The 11,690-nt window shown below is 31.0% G+C and overlaps 1 protein-coding gene and 1 pseudogene across 2 annotated transcripts; both read left to right on the top strand.

Annotated features, from left to right (window-relative positions):
- The first annotated feature begins 5,594 nt into the window (after nt 1–5,594).
- LOC149510998 (DNA topoisomerase 3-beta-like) lies at nt 5,595–10,150 on the top strand. Of its 2 annotated transcripts, none has more exons than XM_089756164.1 (5): nt 5,595–5,776; nt 8,128–8,296; nt 8,379–8,507; nt 8,697–8,830; nt 9,151–10,150. In XM_089756164.1, the coding sequence occupies exons 1-5, from the start codon at nt 5,745–5,747 to the stop codon at nt 9,215–9,217; spliced, it is 531 nt and encodes a 176-aa protein (XP_089612290.1). In that variant the 5' UTR covers nt 5,595–5,744; the 3' UTR covers nt 9,218–10,150. The 2 variants fall into 2 exon arrangements, with proteins under 2 accessions (XP_089612290.1, XP_022722483.2); XM_022866748.2 differs by having other exon boundaries at nt 5,597–5,776; nt 8,621–8,830.
- Nucleotides 9,243–11,690, top strand: part of LOC111279460 (15-cis-phytoene desaturase, chloroplastic/chromoplastic-like) — a 111,622-nt pseudogene continuing 109,174 nt past the window's right edge.

Below are 11,690 nucleotides of genomic sequence, written 5' to 3'. Positions count from 1 at the left end.
TATTATTTTAGGAAGACCATTCTTAGCTATATCTAGGTCTTTAATTGATGTTCACAAAGGGGAGCTTATTATAAGGTTCAAAGATAAGGAGATTGTATTTAAGTTAGGCACCTTTAGCACCTTAAAAAAGAATAAGTTTTTTATGAATGTTGTGAAGAAAGATGATAATGAAAGGAATGTTATGAATGAGCTAATTTAATTAAACCTAACTAAGAGGAAAAATAGGATGATATATGCTAAAAAAGATGAGAAATTAGTAAAGAAAGAAGTGAAATCAAAGTCATCCGAAGTGAAGAAAAGGAAAGAAAAAGTCATGTTAATGGAACGGTACACACCAATGCTTTAAAACACCATCCTAAAGAGATTCTTATGAAAAAGAAGATGGTTAAATAGATGAATTATTCTACAAAAAAGGGTGTGGTAAATTTACAAGGATAAGGATTTTTTAAAATAGTCAAGCTTGACTATAACTAGTGCTTTGTATGAGGTAACCTAAGTTTTAAATTTCAATTTTGCATACTTAGGACTAGTTTTATATTTCTTTTTGTTAGGAATAGGTAATGCCTTTGGTTTGTTATTTTCTGCTTTTGTAGGTACAAGGATCATAAAGCCTAAGAGATGTGTGGTACATGGATAATTCCTACAATTCTAGATTCAATCTTAGTGAATTAGGGGAGTATCTTTCTTACTTTTGTGCTTTATTGTTCTATTTTTACACATTCAGGACAATATGTTGATGAAGTTGAAGGGATAAAAAATTTGTGTAAATTTTTTTTCAAAACTTTTTAAATTTTTATTTTTGAGCTTAAATTATCATGTTTAAAATCAATAAATTACCTCATTTGTTTATTTTCTCATAATCCAATGATACTAACATTGATTAACTTTGATTATAGCTTTTAGAAAAAAAATGAATGTAGTGAAAGCATGAGATAAGTTCTTGAATTAGTTTATTTATAATTGTGATATTTCCACTTTTTTTTAGCACTTCGTCTTAACTATTTGAGATGTATGCTTGTTTAGTTAAGGTTTATGTAGGTGTGAAGCGACATTGATATTTAAAGTTATATGTTTATTTTAGAATTTGTTTAAGCATCTTTTTAGGCCATCTTTGGATTGTTTCAGCCCTTCAAGCTAACATCTATTTCTTTATCCTTATTCACCCCTTTTAAGCCTTTATATATAGTCATTTCCTTGTTTTTAACTATATGAAATAACCATCTTTTAATTTATTATCTTTATCTTTCTACCTTACCCTATGTGCATATGGATCAATCAATCAAAATATGAGAGCTATGCTACATTTGGATATGAAGGGTGAACTTAAAAAAAAAAAAAGAAAGAAAATGGAAAGAGGATGCAAAGTATGAAGAGGCTGAAAAACAATTTCAAACAAAAAGAAAAAGAATGCTTAAGTGATAATGCATACTATTTAGAGAAAAGTCAAAAAAAAAAAAAAAAGAAAGAAAAATCTAAGTTTCAAGGTATATAATTCTTTTGAAAGATTTCTCATCAAATAAAAAAATCCTAAGTAATGCATGTGTAGGGATTATCAGCTTAAATTTTTCTTTATCCTACCTTAACCCTAACTTTACATTACAAGCTTAATAAAGACAAATTAATCCTTGATTTAAGTGTGGCTACATTAGTGGAAAGAGATGTGATAGTCAAACTTATGAAATTAGTGCATGTTTTGAGGTGATATATTAATTTGATATCTACGTAACTTTAATTGAATGACTTGCAGTGATATGAGATAGACTATTCACACACGCATATGAAAATTACATTTTAAAAGGAACTAACTCTTAAATGAGTCTTGGTTTTTAAATTGTGTCTAAGATTTTTTGTAAGTTATATTATATTCATCATATAATTTTTAAGGAACTTATGAAGATTTGACCATAGGAAGTTTATATGATTTCAAGCATGTCTATTTTAATATAGTAAAGTTCATTTTGCTTGAGGACAAGCAAAAGTTCAAGTTTGAGGGTTTGATAACTCTATTAAATAAAGTTATTTTTAGTGTTTAAATGACTTAACTTTGCTTTGTTTTTACTAAAATAATTTTTTTTTACTCCTAATATGCTTAATTTGCTGTTTTGTAGGAAATCTCAAAGAAAAGATTGAATCTTGGTGAATCTTGAAGAATCTTAGAGTTTCTTGATCAATCATGGATGATTCTTGATACATTTAGAGCAATCTTGCACTATTCTTGATGTGTTCAGGTTGATTCTTGAAAATCTTGAAGTTGGACTGATGAAATTCTACAAGATTTGCTTTGCCGAATCTATTGGAATTAGAATTGATGAATCTAGTTGAAAATATTAGAAAATTCATGCATGAATTATGTAATGGATGTTTGGCTGTGATTATGGATAGATATGTAAATTCAAGTTAAAAGCAAGTCCATGATAGCTTATATAGTGCACATGCAAGGGATTATTAATGGATGACATTGCAGCGAGTCTTTTTTTATTAGCCAATAAAGATGATTTGGAGACTTATGTGGCATTATGACTTGAAAGTTTTGTCCATTCTTGAAAAAGTCCAAATAGCCCTTAATTTTCCTATTTCAAGAATATTTTCTTACTTTGACTAGGAAATTCTAGTTTGGATGGGTATTCTTTCTAAGGGTAGGATTCGCATGAAGATAAAAGAGTACTATTAAAAAGAGGTAGCACATGAGGAGAACATAACTTAGAATTTTACTTTTATCTTCTCCAAGAACTCTTCAACTAAAAGCATAAGTCCAAGATCTAAGAATCTAATATAAGACCAATTGATTTTAAGATTTAAGCCAAATTCAAGCTAAAGCCTAGTTCAGGTTAGAGTTTTTATTCAAGAAGGCTATCAAGGGTTTAAAAGTAATTACTATGCATAGCCACCATCTACCTATCCTTCTAATTTTAAAATTCTTTGTATTCTTATTCTATAAATAGTTGGCTTAGGCATTAGGAAAAATTATGGATGGGGTGATAGACCAATCTTTTGTTTATTATCTTTCTTCTTGTTTTCTTTTAATTTTTTATTGTTCTTAAAACTTTTCTTTACTACAATTTAGTTTGTTCATATTTTTTTTTAGTTTTCAAGGCAAATCAAGTTCTATTTCAAGTTTAAGTTTAAGTTTTTGCTTTTTCAATTAAAATCAATTTTAAATGTATGTGATTTGCTTACTGTTTCTCTTTAATTTGATGTTTACATATTTTAATTAATCTATTTTAGTTTAGTTTCTATATTACTGCTTTGGTATTGATCTAATTTGCTATTATCTAAGTTAGTATTAATTTGGTTAGAATGCATGTTTTTAGGTTTCATTGAATTTGGTTAAGGTTTAACTAAGCTAATTTGTTTAAATTGCATGTTGCTTAGGTTGTTTAGATTAGTTTCAGTTTTAATTCAATTCAAAACATATAGAATTTATCTTTGGGTTTTAGAGTGTTTTTGCATGATTATATGTTTAAGTTACTTTTGCATGATTTGGTTTTTATAATACATTGTTGTTTGCATTCAATTTAAGTAATCTTGTACACTTTGGTTTTAATTTTAGGTTCTTACATAATTTAAGTTTTGGTTAGATTAATTTAAGTTGGTTGCATCTTAATTCAATTAGTTACTTGCTATTTGCATTAATTTAAATTTAATTTCATCTCACTTTATTGTTTTACATGTTTTGAAGTTTAATTACATTATTTAAGTTTTGCCTTTTATTAGTTTTCATAGTAATTCATTCTTATTCTGATTCCTCTAAATATGATAAGGTGAGATAATTTTAGTATTTGATTCACTCTATTTACAATCTTCGTGAAAATGATATTCTACTCATTGTATATTACTTATTTCATTTAAGTTCACTTGTAGATTCTCAATCAAGTAACATTTTTTATACAAACAAAATATTATATTTTTTACATTATTAATATATTATCTTATCATATTTAATATTTTAAATATTAACCAACAACAAATCCACCATCAACAATCCATGATACAATGTTCATGTTTTTAAATTTTCTCTAACTTGATGATTACGTCAAAGATTAAAATGGTTTATGACAATTTCTTTTTGAGTTGATGTTGAGACTTTTCTTTGCCTGTCTTTTTTGTTTTTAACACGTAAACCATGAACTCGAGACTTTTCTTTTAACATTCTGTTCATTTTGGGTTTATTTTGAATTTTTTGTATTACATAAAATTTACAAAAAATCACTAAATCACAAGGGAAAAAAACAAGTTAATTAAAATTCATTTTTTAGTTTAGAATTATTTTATATAAGAAATTAAAATTTTCCCTCAAAAATATTATTTATAATTTTTGATTGATTGATTTTTATTTTTTATTTTCATTTCATTGATTATTAGTAATTCACCATAATTATGGTTAAGATTTGCAAGGTCAACCATAACTTTAAAGGTTAGAAGTGGTGTTAATTATTTTCTTCTATATTATAATTACAATTTCATTCAGAAGTAAAAAAAAAAATAACTATTTAAAATTTTGAATATAAATAATATTGAATTTAAGGCTTTTTTTTTTCATTAAAAGTTAAAGATTATTTATGAAATTTAAATAATTTGTAATGGTGACTTTTTTAATTGAAGTGAAGAAAGAATCTTTAATCTTGTTCTTCTTTGGCTGCATTTTAAGTTATTATCTTTGATATCTACTTAATATCCACTTAAAACAAAATAAAGTAAACTATTTATAAATAGTTGTCACACTTAATTTAATTAAATTATTGAATATTTCTAATTTAAGAATTTATTTTTTATTTTAAAATTTATTATTATCTGATCTAATTATTTATTTTATTATTTCTTAAGAGTGAAAAAAAACTTTTTATTTATGTATATAGTTTTAGAAACTGAATTTAGTTCTAATATTAGGTAAAATGAATTTTTCGATATTTTCTACTCACAATTTAGAAGAATAATTTTTTTATAAATAATAAAAAGCAAAAAAAAAAAAAGCAAAAGAAATAGGCCTAATTGGTTACTAGCCAATCAGCTTAACAGTTAAGAGATTAATATGTTCACTCGAAAAAAGAAAAAAAAAAGATAATTCATTTCCACTTTTTCACAAAGTTTGATGAGACTGATTGCAATACTAGCAGTGTAATTCAAACTTTTGACGGAACATTACTTTTTAAAGTTTGGTGGGGTAGCTGAATTATATTTTAGGGAGAATTAGAAAAAGCTCCCGTCTATTACAAATTTTTATTAATTGGTGCTATCGGAATAAATTATTACATTAAAGGAAATGACAAGTTTTAAATTTATAAAAAAGAAAGAAAGAAAGTTATTTTTACTCTTTTTGATCTTAATTACTGAGTTTGTGTTAGGAAAAAAAACAAAAAAGAAGAAAATTTTATTTTCCTTGCGGTTAGTGTCAAGCTACTTCCCACTCACATTCCCAGCTTTCCTTTTGTCCTTTCCCATTTTAAATTTTCTCAAAGGAAATAGTTTCTCAACACAAACTCAAATAAAACTAAAATTGGATCTCTTTAATTCCTATCTTTGTCTAAAAGGTTTGTTTTCTCTCCAAAATAGCGGAATCTAAGACCAAGTTTGAATCCATGAAGGAGCAGGTCATTGATTACAAGCTTATAACTGTTGATAATTTATTTTTTTTAAAAAAAAATTGTGTGTTTCTTTTTTTTTTTTTTTTTTTGTTTCAAACAAAAGGGTATTTGTGGCTTAGCGGTGTTGTAGGTTCCATTGCATATAATTAATCTCAACCTAACATGAAAACCAACATTAAGATCATCCATGCAAGGTAAATCTTTTATCTTTTTCATTTATGTCTCTTTTGTTGCTTTATTTGTGTTACTAATTTTTTTTACTCATATATGATTATAATAAATTATAAATCTTTCATTTAGATTCATGCAAAAGGGTATTCAAAAATAATGAAATTTGTGCCATATTTGATTGCTAAAAACTTGAAAATGAGAAAATAATGTGAAATTTTTATTTTTTTATTAGAATTTTGCTTTTGTCTTCAAAGAATCCTTCTATTTCCGTTGGTTTTGGGTTATAAATGGTTTGATTATTTGCGTTTTTAGCTATTGTTTTCTATTAGAAAAGGCAAATTTTTTCACCACCTATGTTATAGGATGCAAATTATACTATCTTTAGACCTCAATTGATTGTTGTCTCGGATATATCCAAACTGTTGAAAGTATATGAGAAAAATTTTGCGAAACTTTAAGGTTTTCCATTTTAACATTTTTCGTACAATACAGTCAGAGTTATGGTAATTTGCTATTTCTGAATATTTTGCAGAAGATTTAATTGTACTGGAAGAAGAACTAGAAAACTGTTTTTATAAATCAAAAAAGAATTTGAACTATTAGAATGGTTTTTGTTGGTTTATTATGATGACGGGATTTTTATAGCAAAGAATTTGCTAGAGATTTTTCTTTTTTCCCTAAAGATGGTTAGTGCTTTGGTGCGGTCAAGCATAGGAACTGGGGCGCAAGAGCTAAGAAATTTCTTTGAAACTTTTGAGTTTACGCCCGGTCTATATTTACATACACCCGACTAAATCTTGATTGATTTCCCCGATCGAAAGAAATTAACAATCAAAGGTGGGTGAAATTAAGAGAGAATGGGCGTTTACTTGGTGTTTTACTTCAGCCTGCTACTATGGCTTATTCAACCAGCAACATCGCAAGGAGCAGTCAAGTCTGATTGTCATGCAATCTGTGGGGATGTTCTTATTCGACCCCCATTTTGAACAAAAGCTGGTTGCTATAAAAATTCGTGGTTTAGAGTGACTTGCAACAAAACCAGTAACGGGCTAAAGCCTTTCATCAGTCGCATCAATCTGGAGCTACTCGGTCCGTTTACGTTTGACGATCTGTCAGCGTCAACAATCCGGTAACTTATCTCAATTGCGGCAACAAGGGAAACAATGGCAACACTGCTCCTGCTACTGTCAACCTAAAAGGCAGTCCATTTTTCTTCTCAAGTAGATTCAACAAATTCGGTCAGTAGGTTGCGGCAATTTGGCTACTGTTTCTAGTAATATTCAAACTGATCCCATCGCAGGCTGCCTGCAACAAAGATGTGGCGACCGGACTTCTAAATTAGGAGGCTACTGCAACCATGACAGAAATCATTGATTCTGGGAAGCAAGAATACAACAAGAGATGCACATCTGCTTTCATTTTTGACCCTTCCATGTTTAAGTCATCGGATCCAGATATTGAATTTCCCATGGTTAACTCATCGGGTCCAGATATCGAATTCCCCACGATATAAGCATTGCAACGGTGGAGTGGAATCCCATCAAATGCGATTTGAAAGGTCTTGTTGCAAGTTACTCTAAACCAGGAATTTTTATAGCAACCAGTTCTTATTCCATTTGGGGATGGAATAACAACATGCCCACATATTTCTTCACAACCAAACTCGTTTACTTCTTGCGATTTTGCTGCTTGAATAAGCCATAGTAGCAGGATGAAGTAACGCCCATTCTCTCTTAATTTCTCCTACCTTCGATTGTTGATTTCTTTCTATCAGGGAAATTGATGACGAATTTGCTGGCTGCATATGTCAAATAGATATAGCTCGGAGTATATTCAAAAGGTTCAAAGAAATTTCTTGGCTTTTGCGCCCCTATTTTTTACATTTGATCCCACTAATGCACTAACCGCATATTTGGTTACCGTAATACAGGGGAAATGGAATTTATATTTTGTGAAAATAAAAAAAAAGAATAATAGAATAAAATAGAGAAATTTAACATAAGTGAACTTCAATATAGAATGCATAGGTTGTTACTTAATGGATCATGTCAAAAGGGGGCAAGACCAAAAAAGACTTGGGTGGTCAGCGGGTTGGGAAGGTGTGGGTCGGTGGGCAGGCTACTGAGAAGGGCCTTGTTTTTATTGAGCTTCTTGAAGGTATGGTTCTAAATACAGCACCATAGTGCAATGTGATCTATGATTCTGATCTCACCTGGTGGAAAAAGGTGTGTTTGTTGCTGTTATTTTGCCATGATTCTCTTACTTGTTATTTGCTAAGTGAAACTTTTTGATTTTAGATTCTATATTATTGGTTAATTAAGCATTAGTATTTTCTCTTTTTTTTTATAATATTTATTATTGGTGTGTATTTCAGGACAAAAGTAGAATTTTCAGTTGGTGGACAATTCTTCCATTATATTGGGCAGCACGTCACGACACAAGGATTTACATATATTATGCCATGGTTGGCCATAAATGAGAAAATTCTTCCTCAGTTTACGAAAGGGGAGAAAATTGAAGTTTCAAAAGTGGAGTTATACGAGGTAAATAAATATTCACCTCCATTTAATGAATCATCAAGTGTCCAAATATTGTTACTGATGCCTGATTTTCTAAATTCTTTAGGGTGAGATTTCACCCCCTGATTATCTCAGTGAGAGTGAGCTCATTTCTCTGATGGAGAGGAACGGAATAGGCACAGATGCATCAATACCTGTGCATATAAACAACATATGTGAGCGGAACTATGTGCAGGTTAATAAATTCTTATGCAAAAAATTTAAGTTTATCCTTGTGATATTTAGCTTTTCTATGCAAAATTTTAACTTATCTTTGTATGAGATGGATATTTCATTCTTAAAATGCAGGTACAAGTTGGTAGGAAGTTGGTTCCAACTACTTTAGGCATAACACTGATACGAGGCTATCAATGCATTGATCCAGATCTTTTGCCAGACATTTGCAGTTTCATTGAGCATCAGATTACTTTGGTTGCTAAGGGTCAGGCAAATCATTCTCGTGTTGTGCAGCATGTACTACAGCAATTCAAGCAAAAATTCAGTTATTTTATTCAGCAGGTGAGAGAACTATATGTTGTACTTGCATGCTTAAATAGCATCTTGGGTAAAGTACATGAAAAGCATAGAACGATTGTGGTCATTTGATTTGGGTTGCTAACCATAGAACTTATTTCTAGTAGTCTTACCCAATAGATGGTTCTAAATACAGCGCAATTGTAGTAAGTTTTATTGTTGCTGTTGTTACCACATACTCACTTTTGTGGATGCTCATGGGTATACATTTCATGGATGAAGATTTGACTTGTTTTTATGATTTCTTTTAGATATTATAGCTTGGAATTATTTGTTTATCACTCAACTCGCCCTTCTTTTTCCAGATTTAGAACATGGATGCCTTGTTTGAAGCGCAATTCTCCCCACTATCTGACCCGGACGTGCTCTTAGTAAATGTGGTAAATGTTTGCGGTACATGAAGTACATCTCTACACAACCACAACGTTTGTTTTGTGGTACATGTGAGGAGGTTTACTACCTTCCTCAAAAGGGATCAATCAAGGTAATACCAAAATGCTGGACCTTTTGCAAAATTCATAGTTTTAGTGGAACAATTATCATATGGAACGTTGTACCTTGCATATAAGCCATACATAATTTCTTGTGTCTTTGCAAAATTCATGGATTAGAAGGAAAAGTAGTTAAGCACTCTGATAAATCTCTTTCCTTAGCTTTCCATTTTCTTCTCCCCCCCCCCCCCCTCCTTTTTTTCTTTCATTTCCTTCTGTCCTTGGATCACTCCTAGAATCTATTACTCCATCCGTCCTATTATTTATGTCAAACTAACTCAAGTTTGATCATTATTTTTTGTAAAATCATAAAATTTTAATAAATTTTTTAAAAATAAGATTTACAAATTTTGAATTTCAAAAATTTCAAAACATTTATAAAAATTTTTAATTCAACATATTTTAAAAAAAAAGGGTCAAAGTTGAGTTTTTCTTATCAAAAAAGTTAACAAGGATAAACAAAATGGGATGGAAGGAGTAACACGTAAAAACTTCAGGTGCCTGATTTCACTTCTTTCTCTTCTTGCTCTTGTAAAGAAACCTATCTGAATTGAGGTTGGGGCAACCTGGGGATCTGACTGGACATAAATAAGTTGTCATCTCCAGCCATGCTGATGCCCTGAGTGTAGGAATAGTGAATTTTGTTCGATGTGTTTTTAAGAAATTAATCTTGAAGAAAATTAGAGTCAATTGACCTATGCCGCAAATGCTTTTCAATGGCATGCATCTACTTCATTCAATAGCTTGATGTGCTGTACTCAATATGTGGCAATCTTTTGGATCTTATGAGTTGTTTTGAAAGTTGATCGTTCGAAAAGCCTCAAAAAAGGGGGGGGGGGGGGGGGGAGAGGGGGCAGCATTTCCTTTTCAGCATATGGCTGCACTTTAACACCGCCTGTTGTGACATTTTAATTTTTCTACAGCTGTACAAAGAACTTACATGTCCTTTGGATAATTTCGAACTTTTGATCTTCTCCATGCCTGGTCCAAAAGGCAAGTCATTCCTATTGAGCCTAAAGCAATAAACACAATAATGCTGAAGCAATATATCGCAATAAACTCATATTAATAGATAACAATCAATAATCAACAACACAAGAAAAATAAAGCATACCAACATTTACGTAGAAAACCCTCTAGTGTAGAGGAAAAAACCATGGACCACCAAAAAAATCTCCACTATCAAATAATATGTATATAAAGTTCTTCTCTAGCTAAAACTAGAGCTAATCAATAATTAGAAAGACAATTGGAGAAATCTTACTAAATAGGTGATTCGATAAATACACACTGGATTTATTTTTAGAGAGCTTCAAACCCGATCTTTACCGTTCAAAATGTAAAACTTTGAATCATAAACATGCTAACAAAGTTTTAGCTCAATCAGACCACAGATGACTTTCGTTCAACTAACTCTCCTTTCTTTTTTTTCTCTCTACTTTTCCTAGCTTTTCTTCTTTTGCTTCTTGGTTTGCAACATCACCTTAAAACAACCCCACCTCATTTTATTAAGTAGCTAAGGCATTGTGTAGAAAGAAAGACCAAAGCCCATGACCTTTGATTGGTCCAAAACCACCTCATTTTATTAAGTAGCTAAAGCATTATGTAGAAAGAAAGACCAAAGCCCATGACCTTTGATTGGTCCAAAACTAATTACATGGGTTTGGACCCATGGGAGCACACCAAAGAGCCCATACATAAATGTTGGACAGTACTTAAGCCCAAAAGCTTAAGCTATTAGGTTCTTGGGTCCTTCATGCATATATAGGACTATCTCATTCAAAATTTCTAATGATGTGGGATTCCTTACTCACATGTGAATCATATCCCAACAATCTTGAGTTATGATCCAGTTCCATCTCAACTCCCCCATGCGAGTAAGTCTTATCAAGACCTCATTTGGGCCAAGCAACCTCACATCTTTAGTGCACTTTTGGGCGAAGCCACAGCACTCAACCTTGCACCTAGGTTGTCTCGAGCACATGGAGTTGATGGATGCAGCTAACCTCTGATCTACCAACCTAGGTTGTCTCGAGCACATGGAGTTGATGGATGCTGCTAACCTCCGATCTACCAACAATCTCCTTTAATACCGGTGTTCAAGTACATGAAATTAATGGACACGGCCAACCTCTGATCTACCAACAATCTCCCTCCAACAACATTACTGGTCAGGTTGACTCAACACATTGCCCACTTAGATATTCTGATTCTGTATATTATCATATATTCGCTATATCCAAGTCTAACCTTTTTAATATTGGCATACCGGTGTTCAAGTACATCAAATTAATAGACACGGCCAACCTCTGATCTTCCAACAATCTCCCTTCAACAACATTACTGGTCAGGTT

This window comes from Durio zibethinus, chromosome 27 (assembly GCF_047325235.1).
Source record: "Durio zibethinus cultivar Kanyao isolate XHJ-2024 chromosome 27, ASM4732523v1, whole genome shotgun sequence".
NCBI lineage: Eukaryota > Viridiplantae > Streptophyta > Magnoliopsida > Malvales > Malvaceae > Durio > Durio zibethinus.
The sequence above is the reverse complement of the archived record's forward strand: the minus strand, read 5'-3'. Positions and strand labels throughout refer to the sequence as shown.

Bases quoted from the DNA above. Each gene is read 5' to 3' on its own strand.
- LOC149510998 (XM_022866748.2), top strand. From the start codon at position 5,745: ATGAAAACCAACATTAAGATCATCCATGCAAG. The intron at 5,777-8,127 runs GTAAATCTTTTA...TGTGTATTTCAG, and splicing joins ATTAAGATCATCCATGCAAG to GACAAAAGTAGAATTTTCAG. The intron at 8,297-8,378 runs GTAAATAAATAT...TAAATTCTTTAG, and splicing joins CAAAAGTGGAGTTATACGAG to GGTGAGATTTCACCCCCTGA.